Source organism: Sparassis crispa (assembly GCF_003851025.1).
Source record: "Sparassis crispa DNA, contig_000005F, whole genome shotgun sequence".
Taxonomy (NCBI): Eukaryota; Fungi; Basidiomycota; class Agaricomycetes; order Polyporales; family Sparassidaceae; genus Sparassis; species Sparassis crispa.
In genome coordinates, this window is record NW_020939752.1 from 1,604,004 (window position 1) to 1,629,352 (window position 25,349).

Genomic DNA, 25,349 nt, shown 5'->3' on the forward strand with positions numbered 1-25,349 from the left:
TGGCACTCACGGGAGCGAAGCTAGGTGGACAAACGGTATAAAGGAGGCCACCATCGAGATCATAGCCCCAGCACATCTTCATTCGCATTGCGTCCCGTACAGGATGTCGACTGGCAGACACATTTTCCATGCTCCCTACAGATGTTTTCGTCATTCTCAAAATCTTACCTCACTCGTAAGCACATTTTCGCCTTGAGGACTATATCCCGTCACTGATGGATGTTATACCTAGGTAACAAGCCCCAACGTCCAGGACCGATTCTCAATATCTCCAGATATCTTGGCTGTAGCCCGTTGTTCCAACGCCTGTCCTGATGAGTTCGCCGCAGTAGACGTTCGCGCGTGTTGGCTGAGGCGGCCACGGATCCCAGGTTCGCAGCAGCCGTCAAGCAATGCAAGCCGACGTCATTTCGCCCGGAAACACCTTGCAAGTGGCCGCCAGAGATGGGGCCCATGAAGTGGACACTGAAGGCCTGCAGGAGCTCCGCCTCCCAACACTGGCCTCGACCGCTACACCAGCACGACTTCCCCCGTCACTTACACCCCCACCCGTGGCATATTCACGTTGACCCTCACAGCAATCAAAGCGAATCTTATCCTGGAGAATAATGAGGGGTCGTGTGCAACGTCAGTCTCTCTCTTTTTTGCTGTTGTTCATGACGTGTCGAGGTTCGGTCACTGTCAAACAAAGACACTGAGCATTCGCGTGCTCGACTGCACGCAATTTTTCATTGCTCTGCGATGGGCAGCGATCTCCTGCCCTCCTCCTAGCGTCGAGCGCCTCATTGGGCTACCCGGGTTTTCGCTGTTGCTCTCCATCACCACCACTCTCATAGGTTATGCCGCATATCAAGCCTGGCGGGTAAGGACAAGTACGCGTAGCGCCTGGCACTCGCCAACGATTGGAAGCCCTCCTCTCACGCTTCCTAGTCTCTGGAGTTGCTAGGCTGCGCGACATACCGTTCCAATTTGCATGATGATATCGGATTGGCAATCCAGCGTTTGAGCCTTGAAGGTAACGACCAGAAAATGTCCTAAAGCTTCTTGGCGTTACTAACTCACACGTGACGTGTGACAGACGCGAACGTGGACGCAAATAAGTACTTCTTCCGTGACGTGTCTTCCACTGCGCAGTTGCACACTTATTCATATTGCCTGGCGTCTGCTACACTCTTCGGCGGCTGTTTTAGATAAACGCTGGACACTTCAGCTTCCCCGCTACACTTACCTTCCTGGACAACTTCCCCATATCACCTCGTGCTCAGATGATGCTCGCATCTGCCAAACCCTTCGGTCAGCGTCTCTCGCGTATTGATAGTGTCCAATGTGTTCGTCTTGTCTGACTCACCAGTGCCATGTTCCAGGTTAGAACGAACACGATGATTAATCGCAAAAGAATGGCGACTCGAGTCGGGCCAAGATTCGCCATTGAGAGAATAGCTTATGCAAACTGAGATTGTCCTTGCCGTAGAAAGACGCCACTGCAGGCGAAAGTTGCGAATGTCTCTCAGGATTATGGATGTACTTGCTCTTCTCCTTCTCAGACACTCGGACGGAAAGTTATCCGGCAACTAATCCGGACGGCGCAGACATTTATTGTTCAATCTCATCAGCATTTACTTCGATCCGGACAGCATCACGACAGCATGCGCCAGCGGTAGATCGCTGTAAAGTAAACTCGTCAGGCTATGACCTGCGGTTGCGAAGAATATAGAATCATGCTGACTTATTCTCAGGAACATCGATAAACTAGGGGGCCGTCTCATATTGTTGCTTTCAGTGGCTCCACGGTAAATGTATTCGGATCTTAAGTTGTCTCCAAACTTGACCAGACGACAATATGTTCAACGGACAAGGGAATCTCCGCAACAAGCCTAGATCTACTGCGGCTTAGCCATCCAGGCAGCCGTAGACCCCTAGCACTTTCAGATCTCATGCCTCTCAGCGCTCTTTTCTGAAGCCATGGAAGCTACACCTTGGCTCTGGAATATGCCAGGATGAACCACCGATTCGCATACGGCCGGAATAAAGATGAACTCTGATGTCCACGCAACGTCCTGGAAGCAATGCTGTGGTCATGAGGATTACCTGCGTGCTCCGCCGATCAATTACGAACAGAGTGAGCACGAATGTGTTCACAAACGGTTTTTTGTTCCCTTGGAACTGGCTCTACGTCCTGTCGATTGCTTGCTTGCGACTGACCAATGAGAGTGACTCTATGGACGAAGATATAAAAGAGGCCTCCGTCAAGCTCGTGCCTCAAGGACATCCGTGCTCGCTCTGTGTTACTGGTGAGCACGTTCATCCACGGGTTGACCATCGGCGCACATATTCATCCTGCCCCTGCAGACCTCTTCGTCGTTTCCAAACCGTTATTTCATTCGTAAGCGTATTATTTGACCTTGAAGTCGTTATTCTGTTATTGACTCTTTACATAGGTAAGAAGCCCCAATGGCTGACCCAGGTAACCAATGTCGCCAGTTGTCCTGGCTTTAGCCCATCATTGCAGCGCATGATCTGATGAGTTCGTTACAGCGAACGTTCCCGCCGACGTGTTTGCCAACGTGGGTATCAATCCCAAAGTGGTCGATGCCGTCAAGCGAGTGTTGGCCGAGCCCATTGGGAAAGATGACCCCTTGAAGGTGGTTGCCAAAGACGGTGTCCTGCAGTGGACACTTAAGACGAACTACCGAGGCTCCGCCAAAACCTCCGACGTGGGCGCCGCCAACTACTCTGGCATTGGCTCTACCGCCGAGTTTGCACCCACGACTGGCAGTTTCACGTTGGTCCTCACCGCAACTGAGGCGACGCTCACCCTGACGGGTGACGATAAGAAGGAGACGGTGTACAAGGGCGAGGGTGTCTCGGTGGACCTGTCCAACACTTACAAAGGGAGGTGGGCCTACTTTGGTTGAAGCGTTCTGCTACTAGCCACTGGAGAGGCTCGTGATGTTGTCGGAATTAGCAATGGCTCAGTAGCGTGTACCGTTTGACCCGATGAGAGTTTGTACAAATATCATTGCATGCACTTGGTCGCAAGAATAGAGTTCAGTAAGTCGGCATTTTGACTCGTTCATGTGGTGGGCGCTCGCGATAGTGGCGGCTTCTTCCCCTTCCGGGTAATTCACCTTCACCTTGTGGCAATAGTTCCGTGACAAAGTTATCCCATCCAGCGTCAGTGACGAGAATTACACTTTCCAAATATCAGGACATTCCCTATCAGTGTGAACCTATAACGGAGGCCCGTCTCTGCCACGGGAAGGTTTGTTGGAGATGTTAGCGCTGTGTAGTATGGCTCTACAGGAACACTCACGATGACGCAAGGACAGAGTGAAACATCTCACTTCTACGACACTATTTATATTGGTGAGCTCTATGCAAGACTAGAGGTTGTTTATGGCAAAGCGCGTTTGCAGCTTCATCTGTCTTCAAGGCGGGGCGGGATGCGAACGGTCGAAGCGGTGCGCTCAGCTTAGAGATAATGTCCGAAATGGTATAACTCTAATAACTTATGTCCTGGTTAAGAAGTGATTGCCTAGAGCGAATTGAACCTCCAAATCACGATCATCACTATGCGCAGACAAGCGAATGCCCTAGCCGATGTGCTCTTACTGACAAGGTGGCGTGAACAGAAAGCGTGCAAGGGAAGTAGATGAAGACGATGCTCGGAGGTTCAGCATAGCCTAGTAGCGGGATGCTGGAGGGAGACGGCAAAGCAGGTCTTAGTGGGCACATGTTGCTCCAATAAAGCGGTTGCCGAAGAGTGTAATCCATCCTGGAACCAAGGCCATGTGGCAAACAGGATGAGTGAAATCGCCGGATCTGGATAGAAGCTTTACCCCGAAGATTGGCTCATTCGTTCAGCATGCGGTGGTCTAAACATTGTCGACGGGATTAGAATTCGAACAGACAATGAATACAGATAGTGCGAACTTTCCTCTCGAAGTCCCTTTGCCACGGCAGTGCACGGTGATCAGCATCGGATGGGATTTCCGAATCCAACATACGGCGCAATAATACCTCCGAAGTAACGCAGCCTCCGCCGCAGGTCATTGGTTGGAACGTGCAACAGAGAAACACAAGAAAGGGTCTCTGATTGGCAGGGGCATAATGGACATCACTTGAGCGCGAGGTGATATGGGGACGTGCCTACATAGAAAGATGCGATAGCGGGGAAGTCGACTGCAGCGCCTCAGGCCTCAGCCGTTGACATGATAGACGCCCAAACCACTGCTCTGGTGGTCTGCTGAGTGTATTGAGCAGAAGTGATCACAAAAGGCTCCGAAACGGCGTACCAGTCTTGGCCAGTTTTGTGCAGTTATTTCTGCACCTTATCGACCGTGCCTTGCGGCAAACCACGGGAGAGAAACTAAATGGTTAAAGACATACAAAAATCGGCCACTGTAAAACGCACACCTCCTGCCCATCCCTTTTCACGTTGTGTTAGTGGTAAGCAAGGTCGTCCGCTGGTCATCCATTCAGAAACGTATTCACTATGTACCATACAGATTTCCTCTTGCCTTATTTCACTTGTACGCGTCTCATTCTCGTTCCCCTTGAGATCTATATTCGTCCACAATTGATACCTTGTGTAGGTGATCAACCGACTACGATGTCCGAAGCTGAAGGTAACAGTCACAGATTTCACAATTATAATCCTTACAGTACATGCTCTGACGAATTGGCAGTGCAAGTTCCCGCTGATGTCTTTGCCGAGGCAGCCTCGGATCCCAGATTGGCGGCAGCCATCGAGCAGTTAAGTGAGGCAATCGAGGCAGGCGCCGGAGACGAGTTGCACGTGGTCGCCATAGACGGGGTCTTGAAGTGGACATCGACCAACTTCGCGGGCACTGCCAAAACATCTGACACAGGCGCCGCCCGCTACATCGGTACCGGCTACAGTGTCGAGTATCCGCCCACCAAGGGCACATTTGAATTGACCCTCACGCCGGTCACCGCGACCCTCGTCCTGAAGGATGATGTTGAAGGGAGGGAGGCTACATACAAGGGGGAGGGTGTCTCGAAAGATCTGAATAATACCTACAAAGGAAGGTGGGTTTGGTTTCCATGAAATACCCTGCCGTTATCCATGCACAGTCTTCGAGACACCTATGCCGGAATAGAGCATACCGTTTGATCCAATGAGAGCTTGTACGATTAACAGTGAATGCAAAAATGCTTGCGGACGATTGTCTGGAGCCAAGTGTAAACATAGAACAAACGTGGATTCGTGAATTGTGGGCCGCGCAACGTACCTGAAATTATTCGCTCGTTTTTGTGCTGTCGAACTTCCGTGGCGCCTCCTCGCCGTCGGTGGTCCTACAGAAGCCTCCTCTGAGCGATCCACGACTACAGAAAGGGCACCGAAGGGAAAAGAAGAGACGATCGGCCATCGTACAACGGATATCGTTCAGGCATAGAAGAGAAAATTCAATGAAAGCGAGAAGCAGCGGTGACTGGAAAACACGAAGACAAGACTGTAGTAGACGGCGCCGCGCATTCGGGTCAAAGCAATAAAGACGACTAGCAACGCAAAGGGCTTCTAAAGACAGAGTACGTCAGCGCTAGGGAAAAAGTAGTACTGTCGAGTTGATCTCGCTCTCTAGAGGAGTTTGGCTCCTGTCACTACAGAGTACTTTGCAGTGAAGTGGAAAGCGAAGCTCGGTGAGACGATGCAGATTCAATATCATGGAGGGCTGGCGGTGGGGGAAAGCGTATCATCGAGAGGGGACATTGCTGGATGACTGTAGTTATGAGATATATTCCATCCTTTTGCTACGAGATCATTGCACACGATGTTGAAGCAGCCATCCGCGACAAGGCATGATGAGATCAAGGTATCTACTTCGGAGACCGGCAGCGGGTCGTCCGTTGAACATACGGCGGTCCAAAACGTTGGCAGCATTTATTAATTAGAATGACTTACTAGTGAACTGAGAACCGGATGCACATACCGTACAACTAGAATGCCCATCTCCTGAAGCATTCCATGTTTAAACTGCAATACCGTTCAATACAGCGAGTCCAAAGACGCTCGGGCGCGGACGCGGTTGTGGCGCCACATTGAGGTCACGTGCGCTTTGTGTCTGCGGCTCAAGGTTGGCTCAAGGAGAGCAGGGCCTTAATTTCGAGATCCTCCACCTGTCCTCCACCTAGCTATTCTCCAAGCCTTCACTACCATAACAATGCATGTTCCCAACCTTCCGGAGCACCTCATGCCGTACGTACCGGCACCTATTGACGATTACACCGACGAGGCCCAGCACGTCTTGGACTGTTCATGGCTCTGATACTCTTCCCTTAATCTCGCGTTACCCGTAGCGATCCTCTTTATATCAAGGCAAGTCTGCTCGAGCGACACTCCCGTGTTGATTACTCCCGCTTGACAAGGTGTTTTACCCGCTGGATTTTTCCAAGAGTTGGTTGTCCACCTTCCGTACCTTATTTCACTTTACCGTCACCGGCCCTCTTTCAGATGTTTCCCAGCCCTACACCATCACAATGACGGTCGTTGTAGCCACGCATGCCATGATCGTCATCGTAGTGCAATCTAACGGTCACTTGTTTGCACTCACTTGTTTGCACTGTTCAGTCTCGTTCGGCATCGGTTTTCGTTGGATCTCAGGGACGCTTGCATGCGATGAAAGGAGTGGGAAGCTTCAGATCAACGGTGCGGATGATTGGGATAGGGTAGCCCGCCTTCAGCACGCGACAACAAGTGACGGCTACTATGAAATCGTGCCAATCTGGTGAGAATATCGCTACGAGTGATCGCGTGGCGGTTGATATTGTGTTCTCACAGTGGTTGTCCCTCTTCCTAGATAGAGAGACGTTTAGTCTTCAGCATATCGGGCCGTATGTTTTGGAATGCGGTCTCAAGATATCATATAGCCTCATGATAGACGTCTTGGACTTTGCGTCTTCGTGACATCTGCATGTTATCAATTGCCGCTGGGCTGCGTGTTATCTCCATCCACTGAGCCCTCCGTCATATGCACGCCTATAATTGCTCGCCGCTCAGTTTGCTCTGTCAGTATCGCATTATAGTGGCACAAATCTTGACTCTCCCACTACGGGTGGTTCTCCTGGTTGACTATTCTGAAGACGTTCGGCGGTGCGGTAACCGACCCGCGACACTGGCATTCTCTGTTGGTTCGCCCCGAGCGAGATGGGCGCCTGAAGGACATGTTGTAACAAGACAAACAACCATTCGTCAACGTGCACTAGCACAGTTGCAACTGGACTTTCTTTTCTAATCACGGCCTTGTGTCGTCGACATCATCACTGTGGTACCACCGTGTGGTATATAGAAGAGCAAGACGGCTAGACATGTGAATTCGCTGATACGGCGGTTTAGTCAGTGAGCAGCATCTCTGCCTCCTTCTAATATTGTCTCAGACCTCTAAAATTCCTCCATGCTTACAGTGCATGAATATATCGCAAAAAGCGGCAGCACGACGTTGATCACATCGACTCAGCGTTGGTGAGTGTCCGCCTTGCTGACAGCCTTCTTCGAAGTAATGGCGATGTTGCTCTGTTCGTACCATCTCGTGGCACCGTTGCGATTCAAGCACTCGATATCGTCCAACCTCGGCCCTTTCCATCAGAGGTTAACTGTGGCTCGACCGCGCAATCCGTCGTGTGTGCCGGGGCACAACTTCTGCCGCGCTACATCGTGTGGCTTCCGCTCTCCTCTTCGTATCCCTCGCTGTTCTTGCTGCGGGCAACCCAATGTCTCGCAATATGAAAGCGCATGAGAAGCGCGACGGTGTTCCTTTCCAGCTCCGCTTGACACGGTCCTCGATTTGCGCCTCGCGCTCATGCAGAGCATTCCCACCGGCCTCGAGCAAGCCCTGTATGACGTCAGCACGCTGCCGTGCGCCAACTACCGCAAGTACCTGACCAAGGAGGTCGTGCAATTCGCCTCGAGAGCTCGACAGACTAATCTTAATTGATATCTGTTCGAAAGGCTGCGGAATTCGTCTCTCCTGCTGCAGAAAGCCTCGCCGCCGTGAATAATTGGTTACAAGCCAACAATATCGATGCCGCTGTGCTCACTCCGGCGGGCGACTGGATCAGCTTTAGTGTTCCCGTCAGTCAGGAGACGATCTGTTCGATTCCGAGTTCTCTACATTCGTACGTTCGGCCTAAGGCGTACGGAGCATTCGGACGCTCGCGTGTTCTATCCTAGGGGAATTATATGGTCATCTGGACTTTGTTCACCCCACAATCACGTTTGTCGTCGCTACACTAAGGCAGTAGCTTGTCTATGACAACTTTTTTTAGCTTCCCCATCTACCTGGCGAGCTCATCTCCCTACTCTGTGTCTATCAAGTCGACTCGCGCTACAGTGCACGAAAGGCAGGACCCTTCCTGTGCAGACACTGTCACTCCTGCTTGCCTGCAGGCTCTGTATGTGAAGAAACCCTTGATACCGCACAGTTCAACCAATTGGCTGTCACTGGCTTTAATAATCAATACGCAAATTTGGATGACCTCGCGATGCGTTACCAGGAATATACTGAATTCATTTTGACGTATATCAGAGCTTTTTGGAACAATACAGGCCAGATATGTCCAGCACTACGGCTTTTTCGCTGCAAACTCTTGACGGTGGTGCAAACGAACAAACCCCTGGGAGTGCGGGTGGCGAAGCTGTACATCACAGTGCTCACACCGCGACCTGAATCACATTAACTCATACTTCCTCAATAACAGGATTTAGATATTCAGTATACTGTAGGCTTGGCGACAGATGTCTCCATTGCCTTCCTCTCCGTTGGCTTGCAAAACAATGACGGTCTTGCCGGTTTCCTAGATGTTGTCAACTACTTCCTTTCCGCTGATACTCTTCCACAAGTAGTGACCACATGGTATGGATGAAGGTGGTTTTAATTCAAGTCTGGCCACGTGAGCGCAGCTCGGCGCCCGTGGTGTATCTCTTCTCTTCTCGTCTGGAGACGGCGGTGTTGCCGGCGTCAAATTCGGGGGTGAAGACTGCTGTGACTTCTTACCCACATTCCCTTCCGGCTGTCCTTAGTGCGGAAATCTGACTATGCATTACGCTAGTGTTACCTCTGTGGGTGCTACCCAAGGAGTTGGTTCTGAGACCGCGGCACAATACTCGAGTGGTGGCTTCTCCAACACCTTCCCTATTCCGTCGTATCGAACCACAGCAACGGCTGGTTATGTGCAGGGCCTTGGCAGTACTTACTCGGGTCTGTAGAATCCACCGGGGCGCGGGTTTCCAGATGTGTCCGCTCAGGGTACAAACTTTCAAATCGTGCAGAATGGAGAAATCGACGACGAGGAAGACAAGCGCGGCCAACCCCACATTCGCTAGTGTTATCGCCCTGCTGAACAATGAACTTGAACTTGCGGGTCATCTCCCGCTCCGCCTCTTGAATCCTGGCTGTATGGATCTGCTGCGTCTGCGCTGAACGCTATCACTACGGGCTCCAATTCCGGCTGTGGTACGAACGGATTTTCTGCTCAGCCGGGGCCTGCGGCTGGCTGGAATTCGGTGTGTTGTCCATGTCGGACTGTGGCGCATTCGCTGAGGTTTGCTTGCCACAGGTCACTGGCCTAGGAATGCCAGACTATGCGAAACTGAGAACAGCGGCCGGTCTGTAAACGAATAAGAGGGTTGGGTCAGTTAAAGGGTTGGGTCGGGGCTCGCTGAGTGGAATATCGACCATTTCTTGAGATGTAGGCAGTATAGTGTTTTGAGTGTATGTCGGGCAAGCAATTGAGACGTGCTCAGATGAAGGTCTGTCTGAATTTCACCATCGAGCCCTCATCTCGAAGAGATAAGAGGAATATCTCAAGGAACACTGCGACATTCAATTTGTAAAAACAAAGGTCGTAAGGTATGCAAGATCACAATCGCCCGTCTACTAGCAATCAGAAGAGATACTTGGGCAGACACGTTAGATGAATCGGCGCCGCAGCAGAATGCGCTACGCGTGACTCTCGCGGTGGAGTGTAGGATTCGTTATCAGCTTCGACACAAACGTCGAAGTGCAGAACGCAGTTGTGAATGTAGAACTAGTCGGCAATAGTCAGCCAGTCCTCCGAGTTCGCCAATTCCTCCGCCCTGCTGGCGATCGCGCGAGACGGCACGACAGAGACGGGTAAAGAGAGACAGAAGGCCTTTCCGGCATCGACGTCGAAGACCTTGAATTGCACCAACGCGACATTCTCATTGCTCCATGTATATGCGGTGAGGGGAGATCCTTGCAGCAACGTCCGATTTCGCCGATTTCGCGCACCATGTCAGCCTGTCGAGCAACGAGGAAAGGGGGGTGACTGGGTTGAGCTTTGGGGGATGTTCTGAGACAGCAGCGCGCCCAGTGAACGGTGCAGACAACCAGTCGGGTGTGTGCAAGAGCTGCCACTTGTGCTCATGTAAAGAGAGCGGGGACTCGACTGTGCACGGATGCCGGCCTTACGATGGGCATTCTCGTTAGAACCTCGCGGGTACTGGTGCCGCCGAGTTGTACACAAGTGGGGTAACCGGAACACTGGTGTGATATTCCATTGAAAGAGCTGACGAGAGGTGGGCTAATCATATCGAAAGGAATACCGCGAACGTTCGTGATACAGTCAAGGCACTTACATGGGGGAGTTTGGGTGAAAATGGTGCTGGGAGGACGGATGATAGCCAGAAATGAGCAGAAGTGGGATCTGATAGTAGTGCCTTGCTCTGGGGGTCTACAGCTGCCAGGATGGCTAAGCGACAGTAGATCTAAGCTTGTTCCGGAGATTCGCTGGTCCGTTGAATATACTGTCGTCCAAACGTTGACTGGTGAATTAGAGACAACCTAAGATCCGAATACAATTACCGTGGAGCCACTGAGAGCAATAATGTGAGACGGCCCCCGAGTTTATCGATGTTCCTGAGAATAAGTCAGCATGATTCTATATCTTCACAAGCGCAGGTCATATCTTGACGAGTTTAATTTACAGCGACCTACCTCTGCGCACAAAGTATGCTCTTGTAATGCTGTCCGGATAGAGGTCAATACTGATGACATTGGCCAATAAATGTCTGCGCCGTCTGGATTAGTTACCGGATAACCTACCCTCCGAGCGTGTGAGCAGGAGAAGAGCCAGTACGTCCATAATGTTGTGAGGCATTGATAGTATGCAACGCGTTCATCTTGCCTGATATAGCGGTGCCTCATTCCAGGATAGAAAGAACACAGATATTAATCGCAAAAGGACGGCGACTCGAGTCGGGCCAAATTTGCTACTGAGGTAACAGTTCACGCAAGCTGAGACAGTCCTTGCCGTAGGAAGACGCCACTGCGGGTGAAAGTTGCGAATACGCGGGAGACACTAACCGGGGTTGGGCAACTACGAGCGTCACCTGAGCACGAGGTGATATGGGGAAGTTGTCTAGTAGCGGGGAAGCTGAAGTGTCCAGCGCCTCAGCTAGGAAAGCCGCCGAAGGGTGTAGCAGACACAAGGAAATATGAATAAGTATACAACTGCGCAATGGAAGACATGCCGCGGAAGAAGTCCATTTCCACCAGAGTTTGGGCCCACTGTACCGTTACCGTTTGCGTTCGATCCCAGACAAAAATCACAAACCGTGTGCTCGTCCAGTGGCGAGAAACGCGTTCACAGCAAGGACAGAGAACCTGAGCATCCTAGATCAGTTTGGGCCAGTACTTCTAATCATGAATTGAGAGGTGACACCCATCGATGCACCTGGTGTACGAGTTCGCAAGAGTAGAAGACCAACTAGAAACGATGGGAATCTCCCTTCACGTGACCTCCTGACGCGATCGGCGTTCGATCGGCGTAGTAGACTTCAATACATTCCGCCTCGGTGCCACTTCGTGTGGTTTTGCTCATTTACATATAAGACATCTCTATGCTGGTCTTACTGGTCTTAAGTGTGCAGATATATATATTCCACGACTGTCTGTTGCATTTTCAGCACATTGGGCGAGCACTCTTTGTGAAGCGATCGCTCAATGGCAAAGCTCATACGAGGCGGTCTCGCACTCTGGAATACTAAGGCGCCGGTCAGGTATCACAGTGAATCATGTTCATGGGAATATCACTCCACATATGATACCGTGACTGATGCAAGCATGTCTCGGAGCTGTGAACATCGTAACTGAGGTACGTGAGACATCTCCTTACTTGTACTCTCTAATGGCATAAAGCCGATCGTCAGATGCGCCCACCAACGAAAGAGTGGACCTTGTTTGATGAGCCCCATCTCATGGCGCAGACTCACATGGCCACGTCGTCTGACTGTCTTCACCGCCTGAGCGTCAGCCTATCTCGTATAGTCTTCCGCCTTGAAGACGCTGTGTTTCGCAATGCGCTATGTTGACATGTGCGGAAGGCTAGCGCCAGTCATAAACTAACATCCCATTTGCATCCTTGTCATTTTGTGCTGCGCATGAGACCTTTTTGGTATGTCAGTTATTGCGCAATATCTTCCCGCGGTTTGGTGGTCCAATTCACTAGATTTACAGCGCAGAATGGGATAATTGTGCCTGGCAGTGCATGCGTTGATATGGCGCAAGACGTCGCTGACTGCAACGCTTAGAGGAATTAACGGTGGCTCGACTATAGGGTCACTGCATGATAAAAGTATGGAGGTTCGTTCAAGCCGTTCAGCCTTTCGTTCACCAGCAGTCTCACGAGCGATACCCCTTCGAGGACTGAAATATTGATGATTCCGCTCGTGTCATGATGGCTAATCGCTCGTTAAGTGCGCAAACGTTGGCCGAACTGAATACTCATCAACGAGGGTCTGCATGATGCGAACCCAGACCGGCAGCAGGCGTCTCTCCTGTTACATTCAAATGCGACCGTGAGCGCCGTATTCCGACTGTGAGTATTGAGTAGCATGTTCCATGCCTCTCTCAGCGCTCTTTTGTGAAGTCATGGAAGCCACACTTTGAATCTGGAAAATGCCAGCATGAACCACCAATTCACATGCGGCCGGAATAAGGACGAACGTGTGCTTGAATTGGTCTAACATTGGACCGGTACTGGTTATGTGTCGTGTCAGCTGGTTGTTGGTGACTAACTCATGGTAACTAAGCCGGACGGACGAAGGATATAAAAGAGGCACCGTTGAGCTCACCCCTCCAGCAATTCCCATTCGCTCTGCGTTACTTGTGAGCACACTCATCCACCGGTCATACATCTGGAAACATATTCACTGTGTGCCTTGCAGACCACCCCATCGTTCTCAAACCTTTATTTCACTCGTGAGTGTTTCTTCTTTTGAGAATTCTTGTTCCGACAATGATCAATGACTTGCATAGGTAACACACTAAATGTCTGAGGCTGAAGGTAGCTTTTGCAGATTTCGCCATCATTACAGCGCATGTCCTGACAGATTTGCCGCAGTGCAGGTTCCCGCTGACCTCTTCGCCGAGGCGGCCGGCGACGCCAAGTTGGTAGCCTTCGTCAAGGAAGTGCAGGCAGCTGCTGTAGATCCCAATAAGCCCTATCGCTTGAACGCAACGGGCGACGGCGCGTTCCTGCGCTGGACTCTGGGGCCCTACAGAGGCTCTGCCAGCGCCTCCAACATGGGTGCTGGAGACTTCAGCGGCGACGGGCAGACTGGCACGTCCACAGCCAAGACTGGTCGATTCACTTTGGACCTTGCACCCCACAGGGCGCACCTTGTTTTGATGGACAACAATGCCGTGCTTGTGTTGGACTACACTGGCCATGGGTTCGAGAGGGGATTGGATGGCAATTATCATGGAAGGTGGTCTTACTACGGGTGAGCTGCGTTGCGTCTTATCGGCCCAGAGGTGCGAAGAGTTGTCCGGAATCCCTATGCCTGAGTAGCTTGTTCGATGTACCGTGATTGACTTGATGAGAATTTGTACGAATACATATGAGCGCGTTGTTGATGTTACAGCTCGTGAGATTGGAAAACAGGAAAGAGTCAAGTTCGCAAATTTCGTTATTGGTAACTAAAACAACTGCTGTGTAACTTACACAATGTAAGTATGTAACAGCCACGGGGCGGCTGTCAAAAGTAATGGAAAGAGCTGTTGTGCGACAACATAGCATTCCAGAGGATCACGTAATCCTTCTCTCCTCTGACTTTGACGGTCAACGGGAGCCTATTATATTATCTCAGAATTGCTCGGAGCCGTTTCAGGCCCTAGGTTGGAAAATGTGCCTGTCACGAAGGCTCTGGCAGGCTGGACTTGCCCTGCTCTTAAATTCATTCAAGAGAAGTCATTATCCGAGTCGAATGTCGACCTTGCTGGTAGTGTGGTCTGTCCCTCGCCCATGTTCATCGTTGGTTTTCTGCGTGATAACGTGCTGTTTTTCCCGTGCTTGTACATACTAACTCTGTGTTGAGGTGGAAGTTATTTGTGCTTGTCGCCTATCTCTGGAATACCTCTTCTTCGGGGGATTTTGGTGCATTCAAAACGTTCGTCAGTACACTTTCACAAGTTTTGTTTGTCGAAGATAGTCTGACATACGGTACATTTTAGGCATAGAAATATCTTGGTTTCAGGACACTCACGCCGCCTCCACAGTGCAATGCCTGGATTCTATCTCGTGCATTCAAAGCCTCGTCAGTACGTTTTCTTTGCCGGAGCCAGTCCGACATACGATACATTTTAGGTATATGAATATCTTGGTTTCAGGACACTCACGCCGCCTCCACAGTGCAATGCCTGGATTCAATCTCGTGCAAGTCGGATTCGCTTTTTATGAGCTCGCAAGTATAGTCACTACTCCTCGACGTCTTCGGCTACTATCGCCAATTGGCCACCCAGGATTTTACTACGAACGTGTCTAGAAGAACTACTCTCCTTCGTAGTTAATATGGAGCCCGTCCCTGAAGGTATTTTGTACTGGTTGCCACCTCCGTCCTGACGTTCTTCGCGCTTTCTTGCGTTATAGATGGACGAATGGAATTGCCTCTTTGCTGCGCTGCTGGGCCATGGAAGCGAAAAGGAAGTCCACCCCCAGTGTTTGCATCTGTAAGTTATGTTCCAGTGACGGTGTCATGTTTCTCCGTCAGTATCGAGCCATTCATACTTGGTCGGAAGACTTCGCAGCAGCACTTGGATCGGGAGACGACGCAGTAATGTTAACGTTGCTCGACCTTCAGCTCACCTGAGATAATCGCCAGGAAACTACCTGTATTTTCCGCGGTCGAAATCGTTCGTAACTCAAGCGTCACTGAACTACGGTGCCGATCCATTGGTGTGTCCATTCAAGTTGTCCATCATCGAGCGCCTCGGTAATTTTCGGAGTCAACGCTCATCAATGAGGGTATGTAATGATGCCTGAGGACTCAAACAGGTGTCTGGCGCCTCGCCCATAACATATCATCTCATACAAATATACTGGTGAGTGCCGTGTTCCGATTGTGCCGAGCTGCAAATAATTATCAGTGTGCCCCACATGTACGAACGGACGGAGCGAAGACGAACACAACCGGTTGGCTTAAGGCATTCACGAGCCCCCATGGCGCTTAAGCACCATTTCAGTTATGCGCATTCCCCTTTCTGATGAACCCCTCATGCAGATGGCATTCACGATGTCTCAGGTTAGAGATATTGTCTCGCCTTTTTGCGCGCCTCTCTTGCGTACATTCTAATCATTCCGCCGCAGGAATGTTCAAGCTCCCGTGACTACAGACGCGGCAGCATTGACAGCCGCAGCTCACGGCCGCCACCAACTCAGATTTGGCGGATGCCAGCAAGAGCAAGCTGAGGCATTCCCCTCTCAGCGGTTGATTCCGACGGCCAGTTCCTAGCGTGGCGCCTTGTGAATTACACTAGCTTTACTGCATGGCACCAGCACTGAGACGGCCGCTGAGGGACAGCTCTGCATGCCCGCTAAGAACATTCTACGGCCGAGAGCTGCACGCTCACTTTGAGCTTCACTCCCATCGCTGCACACCTGGTCTCGCAAGATGGTTACAACGAAGGACAAGAGAACGACATCCGCGGGACTCACTGTATGTGAGGCATGCTGTATCTCCAGAGTCACTTCGAGTAGCCAGGCAATATCTGCGACAGTATTCTGTCTATATCTTACCACAACACAATTTTTCTAAGATATATATATATATATTCTCATCGTCATTCCCAATAAGATATTGGACAAGAATATACAGATGCGGTATTCGGAACCAGATTTTCGACGAAAGGACATATCTTTCTCACTCACCTTCCTATTTGGGACCTCACCTTCCTGTCTCGGAAAGAGTGTAACTCGTCCATTCGTAATGACGTCATCGATCGAGTAACACAGGTGGACGCATATAAAAGCTGAAGACTTAGAGTGAACTCACCATCGACAGACTGGCCACTTCCCTCTCCTCTCTTCCAGATTCTCTCCGTCTGTCAGCCCGCACAAACGCCTTGGTTCGGATAAAGCTCGGTTGATGCTGCGGTTATTCGTTATGGTTCGCGACGGCTCAGTTAAGCGTCACCAGCACCCTCTTGCAATATTAGCTCCAACGACACCTCAGACATACGTTGCGGTAGTGACACCTTTACTTCCAGCGGCACGTAAGTAGTTCAACGTTCTGGGTTCCCTTGGGATCCGAGGTGAGACCAGCTGGATGCTATCTCCGAAGTTCCGTGATGGTAGAGGAGAACGCGAAACCGTGCATCAAGCGGAGGTGAACCGAAGGCGAGTACCGAAGACGACGCGGCGCGACGCACGGCAGAGTTACTCGGTAATCATTGACATGAGAACGCATGATATCCTGAACAGCGTTGCGCTCGTCAGTGTTAGTGGTTACGCGGAAGAGGTTGCGCAGGGGTCGACACCGTTGGCGCGCACATACGGCAATCATGCGTGTGGACCCGGCCTGCTACGATGAGGTGGGTGCCTAGTGGGTGCCTATCAGTGAAATAAGTATGACTGAGACTTCTGCACACTAGCCAGCAGAGCGACAGCATAGTCAGCTGTCGTCGTTATTAATGCACAGGCCATTGAATGGGGTGAGAGTGATCCTTGCCACGGGATGCGAGTGAACTTGACGGATTGACCATGAATAGCAGTAGATCTCACCGCCGTCATGCCATGCGAAGGGTCGAAGACAGGCATACGTTCGATAAGGCGAGGACGTCTCCCGAGTTAGCCTGGTTGTGGAGGTCTTGACGACAGGCCCGACGGCCTCGACTCGCGTTGAGGCCTCCCGCAAATTGTACTGCGCGACGAGAAGGAGGAAAGCAAGCAAGTTTGGCCGCCAGGTACGCGTGCGGTCGTCCAGGTGAGAGAGAATGGGGAAGGAGCGTTAAGAGGCTCTGGACGCAGCGATAAGTCGCAGCATCAGCATCAGAAAAAGCAGACAGCCGTGGAAGGGGCAGCACTTTTGGGCCGTGGAATTGCGGCGTCTATCGGAGATCAGTGGTGTGTGCTAAATATGGGCAACACGTGGCGCTGATCTATCATTGCTTGAACTCTCCGTCGTTGTCAATGGCTGCCATGGCCCACACTGTGGTTCACTTGGAGCCTCGATGCTATCGGCCGAGCGTGCACAGGCTTTTCGGCGCGCATGACATCGCGCTGTGTATCCGGCGCACTCGTTTCCATCTCTGGATTTGCCGGGCGCTTCACGACGTGGAGTAGTCCTCTGATGAATGATTTGCCGGCATACGTCGTAGGCGCATCTATTCCAGCGAGGAAGAGATATCTCCTGAGCGTTTCGAGACACAGGCACCGCAACCCATTCTTTCTCTAATGGCCGCGGCACCAGCTCTCCCGGAGGAAGCGCTTCGAATTCTCCTACGCTAACCGAAGCGCACCAACTTCAGTCTACACATGCAAACTTGATGGCCCCTTATAAGATGCAGACTCCTTCCCCATCTTCTGACTATCCGGTTCTTTCCCCCCATCCCTTGGCCCCTCGTCTCGTCGCCGACGTTGGCGATTCCTTAGACCTAGTAGGCTACAGACGGGTTTTAGTACTCCGCGCCCACGATGTCCAAGTCTTCCTCCATCGAGGACGAGAAATTCGTCCCTGACGAGAGCGTCACGGCCCCGCATGGATCGAACTCGGCAGTCACTGTACCCATCCCGGAGGGAGTTGTCCCCGCCCGCGTCCTGCGCAAACTCGACTGGCACCTGCTCCCCTTCGTATCTGCTCTGTATCTGCTTTCCTTCCTTGACCGCTCCAACATCGGTAAGCTCACAGCTTTTAATATGGGTTCGTGTGCTGATGTGATCGGTACAGGCAATGCGAAGGTTGCTGGGCTCACGAAGTCTCTTAACCTTACCGGGGTGCAGTACAACTTGTGTTCTGCCGTCTTCTTTGTGCGTTCCTTTACCATGTACACTCGCTAACCCAATGCTTAACCCTCCCCCCCTTCTCTAAGATTCCGTACTGCTTCTTTGAGATCCCGTCTAACCTGGCCATGAAGCGCCTTCGACCCTCGCGGTGGATTCCCGGGATCATGGTTGCCTGGGGTCTCGTCATGCTCAGCATGGCCTTCGTGAAGAACTTTGGTGGTCTGATTACTGCCCGTGTCTTTTTGGGCATAACCGAGTCTGGTCTTTTCCCGGGGGTGACATTTTACCTATGCCTGTGGTACCCGCGTGCAACACAGGCTCAGCGCGTCTCGATCTTCTTGTCCGCGGCCACCGTAGCTGGCGCGTTTGGAGGTATCCTTGCCTTCGGGATTGAGAAGATGAACGGGTGGGTTAGGATGGGATCACTTTTGATCGATCGTCCACTTACACATCGTGTGCAGTCTGCGTGGGCTCGCGGGATGGTCTTGGATCGTGCGTATTCTCGTTTCCGAACTCTGAGTAGAGAACTGATGCAATATTTTTTGGCAGTTCCTGCTCGAGGGAATCGTCACTGTCCTCGTTGCTCTCATTTCGTACTTCTGCATGTATGACGTAGGTGTCTGTCTCCCATTTATCGGGGCTGTTGCTTACGTTCTGCAGTTCCCCGAAACCGCGACGTTCTTGACGCCCGCAGAGCGTACCTGGTTGATCGACACCCTGAAGGCGGACAACACGGGGCTTGCGAAGGGTTTCAAATGGGACTTCCTGTTCCAGGCGTTGAAGGACCCACACTCGTACCTCTTCATCGGTGTTTACCTCTTGTGCGTACCTCTGCTCTGCGTTTCTGCCAATCCCTGATCCAGTACGGCAGCCTCCTGATCCCGACATACGCGTTCGCGCTTTTCCTTCCTACCATTATCGCAGCACTAGGCTACAGTGCCTCGCATGCCCAACTGCTCTCGGTGCCGCCGTACGCAGCGGGCTGTGTCTTCACCATCGCGACCGGCATGCTTTCCGACCGATGGCGCAAGCGCGGGCCCTTCATTCTGCTGGGCGCCTTGACAGCGCTCGTGGGCTACGTGGTGCTATTCGCGACGTCGACCCCTGGTGCAGGGTACGCAGGCACGATCATCGCGGGCTGCGGGCTCTTCCCCGCTGTCGCCTGTGTGCTATCGTGGGCGGGCGGGAACACGGGAGGGGAAGTCAAGCGCGGAGTTGTCATCGCGATGACGATCGGCGTGGGCAACCTCGGCGGGATCGCGAGCTCGTTCATCTACCGTACGCAGGACAGCCCGCGGTACCACCCCGGGCACGCCACGAACATCGGGTGCCTGTGTGCCTGCGCGGTACTCAGTATCATCGGGATGGCGGAATTCCACCGGCTCAATAGGCAGAAGGACGCGATGTGCGAGAGGGACGGGATCAAGCCCGACGCGGACGCGGAGGAGTTCAAGGACATGGGCGATAAGAGCCCGTTGTATCGGTGAGCCTCCTGTGTCCTACTCCGCGCGTTGCCCTGGCTGACTATGGCGCGCCACAGGTACACATTATGAGCGCGCCTGAAGTGCACGATTGTGTCCCTTATTCTATTTGCTAACTGTTAATAGACGTTGTTTGTCAATACGCGCGCTCATGTCGCTGCTCATGTCTTGATGCCGGATGCTCACGACAGCACATAGTTTTCTCGTGATATACGATACTACCGCCGTGGTGGAGTGGCGGCGACGCGGCGAAAATGTAGTTACGCGAAAGTGTACTTGATTTGGTACGCGATGTACTATTGCTTTCTACGCAGCCTACGGGACGACTGAGGGGCGGCATGGCGATTGGTAGACAGGTGGGCGGAGACGACATTTTGTACGTACGTCGGATACGTAACTGTCAATGTCGTGCATCTGTGCGATTCACAGAGCGTGTCGTGTCCTCCCGCGAGAGATCTGGAGGGGGCTACGTCGCCTTCACGTAACATGCTTCAAATTCGTCGTCACAGGGTGTTCATGTCCGCTTGTTTCTGCGTACCTGTGGCGCCGCGAAACTCCCACCGGGAGATTTAGCAATCGACCATCGTTCATCTCGACGTTGCAAATCGTGCGACGCGTGTGGCTGGGACTACGTTGACGCGATAGTACTGCTTGACCTGGACCTGCGCCGCTCCTCGGGATACATGTCCAACCGTGCTACACCTGGCCTCCAACCCCGGACTTCCTGTGGATCCCGCCACAATTCCGCCGAGTATGCATATGGTTTGCAATGTCTGACTTGTACCAGGGACGCAATATCGAAGCATCGAAATGACAAACTGATTGTCAAACACGCGCAACCAGTAATATCTCCGTCGGCCTGCCAGCCAACGTGCACCGACTAAAAGATGGCCCGCCCGTCGCCCTCGAATCGTATCCTGTAGCACGCGAAAAGACAGGGGCCTGCCCGGCGGACGCAGATTGCGCACCGTATCTCATTGATCAACGCCAGATCGATCGCAGAAAATAAAATAAAAAAAGCCTCCATGCCGCAGGCGTTGTGGCGGTCAAGTCGGTCGATCACGTCATGAACGGCACGATCGCCGATTCCGTAACGGAAATTGACCACCAACTGGTTTCCTCAGGGAGGATCTTTCGAACACTGGCCAGGGGCAACTTGCTGAAACTTCGGAATGGGTGAATATAGGGACGTGGCGTAAATGCTACGACGCTTGAGCGGGCAGGACTCGCCGTATTGGGTGGATTCTAGCTGATATGCACGCGTTGGCTAGGTGCTGGGCCAGCGTCGGCCGCAATACTACATCGATTGGAAAATAGATGGCAGACGGGTTAGGCTGAGTGCGGGTATCACGTTTTCATCAGACCACCTGATTTGACTGGAAGGCGGAGATCGTTCTCGGCTTGTATCTCTGCACTGAACCCTAGGTCTAGGACTTCAACTTTGGCTTCGACATGACATGTCTACAGGGGGAACTTTATGCTCGCTTTCGATATGCACGCGGGGTGCATGTCAGGCCTGTCGGTGTCTCCATCTGCCAGTATAAGTGCTGTCCGAGTCCTCTGCGAGCCTGTACAGCCCCCGGCTTCCTCTCCAGATGGAGCGACTGGGGCCACAATTTGAGCAGACTCAACGTGGATATCAGACAGCTGCCATTCGCGCCACAAGGACACCGCAAATGATGATAAAACGCCTCCACGAGCACGAGATCACCCCCTCACACATCTGATCGTGATCAAAAAAAAACACCACAAAGATTTCACGAACACGGGCAGAAGACAGGACCGAACATTCGCACCTTCGCCATCGCAGTCGCAAACGCCGCAAGAGCACGTGCCCAACCACGGAGATACAAGTGGCTCAGCGCTTACAAAGAATTAGGCGCGCGTCCTCCTCCATCGGGCCAGTATCTACATATGCGTTTGCATGCATGTGGGCTCTCATACTGTCATCCCCGACCTTCTCGTATCAGCGTAAGGCAGTCCCGAGCTTAACTTAACTTCTCCTCGGACAAATGCACCGAACCCACCTCCATTATCAGCACTAAGGCAATATTGCTAGCTGACGCGATCACCGGACCCAACGATAGCACCAAAGAGCGAGCGAGACAGTATGCCAAGGCCGACCTAGATGCGTCAATCATATCTATCAGAGTACACTAGCAGACACACGGGGCACCGACGCATACACCGCATCCTCATACAAGCACGCAAAAACGGACTGCACAACAACATTTTGGACAGGGACTCGTACAATATGGGCGGTAAGGAGCGTGGTGTGACGTGGGAAGCGGAGAATATATAGGGCACTGGCTCTAGCACCGGTACGCGTGTCCAAGGTCACGCCGCCGCAGCACTGGCAATGGCATCACTAATCTAGGGACCCGCGAGTGAGGGAAACCAAGAAGAGGAGCGGGCTCATGCATCTTCCTTGAGCCCGCCGAGGGGGTGGATGCTCTCTTCGCGATCGAAGTCGATGTCCGAATGAGAACCCTGGATGACAGTGTGAGTGAACCTTGAATAAGCAGAAGACAGGTAACGAGGGTCAGGATGTGGGACACGGGATATGCGGGAAGGGGGATATGGAACCGACGGATAATGCACGCACCACCTTGCTCATACCCTCGAACTGCATGTCGGTCGTAGTGGTCGTCACGACGTGCACGACGGGCGCAGTCGTGCTGTCCTTCCCGCTGAACTGCAGCCCACTCTCCGTGCGCCGCCCCCGGCTCATCCCCGAGAGTTGGATCGTGGTGTCCTCGTCGTCCAGACCGCGTCCGCGATGCGATTTTCTGAAGTTCAGCCTGTGTTTGACATTAGTGATGCACAGGGAAGGGATGGGGAGAGAAGGCATACGTTGCCAGAAGCGCGTTTGCGTACACTAGTATATGCAAACATCGTTTAGTTCGGATAATTGTCAGCATAATGCAGCAAGACGTACGTTTGCTCAAGAGGAGGTGCACGGCGAGGTAAATCATGTTGTAAGGCATGATAATGCACTGCAAGGCGAGGGCGCGCCTCAGCCAAGGTTGCTCGCGCTCAGGGAATATACTAGAGAGACTTACGGTGAGGATGACGACGAGACCGACAATGCTTGTCAATAGACCGTTGTTGATCGTCCAGAATATAATCCTGTCAAGCAACTATACGGTGCAAACACGGTGAGCTCTCTCTTCCGAGGATGTAGAGGGAAACATACGTTGTCGGTTCTAGGATGAAAGATGAGAAATAGAATGAAAAAAGGGGTGGTAAGGAGGGCTTACTGGCTGTTGAACCCAGACCTGTGCCCGCGCAGGAACCACACTAGCGAGACGGTGATGATGAAATCGGCGAGGGTGCCTGCGCCCATACCAACTCCGACCTCCACCTGCAGAAGACACCGCAGAGAGTGAGTACAAATTTAAGAGAGTGGATTCGAAGACTGACCCCGATCTTATGGGGCACAAGCGCGAGTTCACGTATTTGGAATAGCCTCACGGTGACGACTGAGAAAACAACATCAGCAAGAAGGGGTGCATAATTAATTGCAATTACCCACTTGTGCCGAAGACTGTATGGAGAAAATATGGTTCAGTAAGGGGAAATTACGGACACAAATTTTTTTTACGAACTAAGGCGCATAGCGGATAAGCAGAGCTATGGCAGCGATCAGCCTTGGGCTGGAAGGTGGACTGCAAGAAGAGACGTACAATGATTATTGTGAGGAACCATTGACGACCACCCACTGTTCACCGCGATCAGTCCAATGCATGCAAGACAAGAGGCAAAGTATGATTTACGGATGAACACTCGTCGTGCGTAGAAACTAGCAGATTATTAATGGTATGACAAGATCCGATTTGTGATAAGACCTACCAATGCGCAACCACTGTGATGACCGCCTAGAGAAAGAAAGTCATTCCTAACGCTCATACGAGGTGGATGTCCCACTCACGGTGACGACGACTGTGATCTGGACGAGACGAATAATTATTCAGAGTCGGCCGCACGTTGTGATGGAAATAAACGTACATCAAAGCTCCTGCAAAACGGTCAGTATCAGTGCACAGTAAATGTGGGAGAGGATGCGCACCAAACAGAGCGCTCTAACGCAGGCGGGTTGTCGTAGTTCAAGATGAGGTAGTAATAGACCATGTGCCAGCTTAGCGTTATATGGGTTGTATCGAGGATGCTGGTGCAACACTAGAGTGAGTTAATATTCCCCGAGACGCGGGCAATGCTCACAGGAGCGACCAGACCTTGGGACACAAACATCATCAGCAAGAAGAGCCGCAGAAGGTGAAGGGGGGAAAGGGGGGGTATACTGACAGTATATCGCATGATCTTGGGGTCTTTCGGGAATCGGGTCATGTACATGTACGTCTGCATAGTGGTGATCCCGTACCCTCTGCGGACGGACGATCAGCCTGGCATCATGCAGCAAGCGCAAGAGCATACACTGCGGTGAAGAGCGACCCTAGGAGCAGCGCTCCAACAGTCTCGTTGAGGTTCTGACCCATGGCTGAAAGGTCGACTGTGGTAGGAGGGAAGGGGTGTCCGACGAATACGTTCTCAGATGAGAGTAGAGATAGAGAACGACCGATGAGGGCGGGTATATATCATGCTCCTGCCAGACAGCGAAGCAGGAGGGAGTGGACAGCTTCTGATGATATAGGAATCAGCCAAGAAGCAGCAGCGCTGAGCTCCCAGGCGCGGGAGAGAATCATCCACAACGCCAGCGCCTCACATGTCTTCGACGCCTGAGAAAACCTTGACCTCTTTCGCGTTCGGCTATTCACTTTTGGTCCACGCTGTCTTCCGATGATTCTGATCAATAACCGACTCTTCTTCCGCAACATAACATTTATAGCAAACCACCCTCGCGCACTGCTGGATTTTACTGGGACGGTGCGACAGAGGGCGTCCATTCCAATCGATTTCCGCGTCCTCCGTCCGGCCGGAGGTGGGGTTTGCAGATGATGAATGTGGGCTGGGCAATGCTGGCCTTGTGGACGATCACGAGGCTCAGTACAGCTCCCCCCTCGGCACTCCCCGCAGGAAACTGTTCGGGTAACCATCCCTTCCCGGAAATATCGGCTGAGCCAACCCTAACCCCATATTTTTTGTTTCCATCCGAGGGCGATCTGGATCTGCTGGTGAATCTGTAGCCCGAAATACATATCATAATACCGCCCTCGTCCGCCTACCAGTCTGGTAGCGCGTGCACCTGAGCTGGCCATGGTGACACAGCTGCGAGCTACGATGCTTCCCACCTTGCCGTTCCTATTCTGATGTCTCGCAAAAATTTGGGAAGTTGAAAGCCGGCGGTGGAGTGATATAGATGCATTAATACTTTATCGACTCCCCGTCCCTGGAACGCGTTCCCATGCTTCGAATTCGCATGTCGTATGCCACAGCGCAGAAGTCGATTTAAATCCTTGTCTGGGCTTTACGAGCTGCAATGATACCACCTGTCAAGCCCATAAGCAGCAGTCTACCAGACATGCACGAGTATGGCCCGTCAATAGCCATTCAGGTCTACCGGTGAGCTTGCAGCTAAGGGCGTCGCAATCCAATTGTACCGGCGGAAATCCTAAATCCGCTGAAAAGCTGCAGGTTGTTCCGGCTGAC

The 25,349-nt window shown here is 52.1% G+C and overlaps 6 protein-coding genes across 6 annotated transcripts; 5 read left to right on the plus strand and 1 right to left on the minus strand.

Annotated features, from left to right (window-relative positions):
* Positions 1-2,451: 2,451 nt before the first annotated feature.
* Positions 2,452-2,915, plus strand: SCP_0605470 (hypothetical protein; the record flags this gene model as incomplete). Its single annotated transcript, XM_027759680.1, has 2 exons — positions 2,452-2,464; positions 2,536-2,915. 2 exons carry the CDS (start codon positions 2,452-2,454, stop codon positions 2,913-2,915), a joined length of 393 nt encoding a protein of 130 aa, XP_027615481.1.
* A 1,697-nt stretch (positions 2,916-4,612) lies between these two features.
* On the plus strand, positions 4,613-5,071 carry SCP_0605480 (hypothetical protein; the record flags this gene model as incomplete). Its single annotated transcript, XM_027759681.1, has 2 exons — positions 4,613-4,628; positions 4,689-5,071. The coding sequence occupies 2 exons, from the start codon at positions 4,613-4,615 to the stop codon at positions 5,069-5,071; spliced, it is 399 nt and encodes a 132-aa protein (XP_027615482.1).
* A 2,749-nt stretch (positions 5,072-7,820) lies between these two features.
* SCP_0605490 (hypothetical protein) lies at positions 7,821-8,191 on the plus strand (the record flags this gene model as incomplete). The annotated part of the gene is made up of 2 exons (XM_027759682.1): positions 7,821-7,910; positions 7,970-8,191. The coding sequence occupies 2 exons, from the start codon at positions 7,821-7,823 to the stop codon at positions 8,189-8,191; spliced, it is 312 nt and encodes a 103-aa protein (XP_027615483.1).
* A 5,119-nt stretch (positions 8,192-13,310) lies between these two features.
* SCP_0605500 (hypothetical protein) lies at positions 13,311-13,769 on the plus strand (the record flags this gene model as incomplete). The annotated part of the gene is made up of 2 exons (XM_027759683.1): positions 13,311-13,326; positions 13,384-13,769. 2 exons carry the CDS (start codon positions 13,311-13,313, stop codon positions 13,767-13,769), a joined length of 402 nt encoding a protein of 133 aa, XP_027615484.1.
* A 4,183-nt stretch (positions 13,770-17,952) lies between these two features.
* SCP_0605510 (Uncharacterized transporter) lies at positions 17,953-19,814 on the plus strand (the record flags this gene model as incomplete). The annotated part of the gene is made up of 8 exons (XM_027759684.1): positions 17,953-18,154; positions 18,206-18,285; positions 18,348-18,667; positions 18,723-18,753; positions 18,811-18,873; positions 18,922-19,082; positions 19,133-19,744; positions 19,802-19,814. 8 exons carry the CDS (start codon positions 17,953-17,955, stop codon positions 19,812-19,814), a joined length of 1,482 nt encoding a protein of 493 aa, XP_027615485.1.
* Positions 19,815-22,157: 2,343 nt separating this feature from the next.
* SCP_0605520 (hypothetical protein) lies at positions 22,158-24,238 on the minus strand (the record flags this gene model as incomplete). Its single annotated transcript, XM_027759685.1, has 19 exons — positions 22,158-22,232; positions 22,348-22,543; positions 22,596-22,620; positions 22,681-22,738; positions 22,805-22,882; positions 22,939-22,948; positions 23,003-23,106; positions 23,166-23,224; positions 23,278-23,289; positions 23,351-23,375; positions 23,429-23,463; positions 23,519-23,544; positions 23,595-23,620; positions 23,674-23,691; positions 23,751-23,760; positions 23,812-23,910; positions 23,964-23,977; positions 24,048-24,126; positions 24,177-24,238. The coding sequence occupies 19 exons, from the start codon at positions 24,236-24,238 to the stop codon at positions 22,158-22,160; spliced, it is 1,011 nt and encodes a 336-aa protein (XP_027615486.1).
* Positions 24,239-25,349: the final 1,111 nt, after the last annotated feature.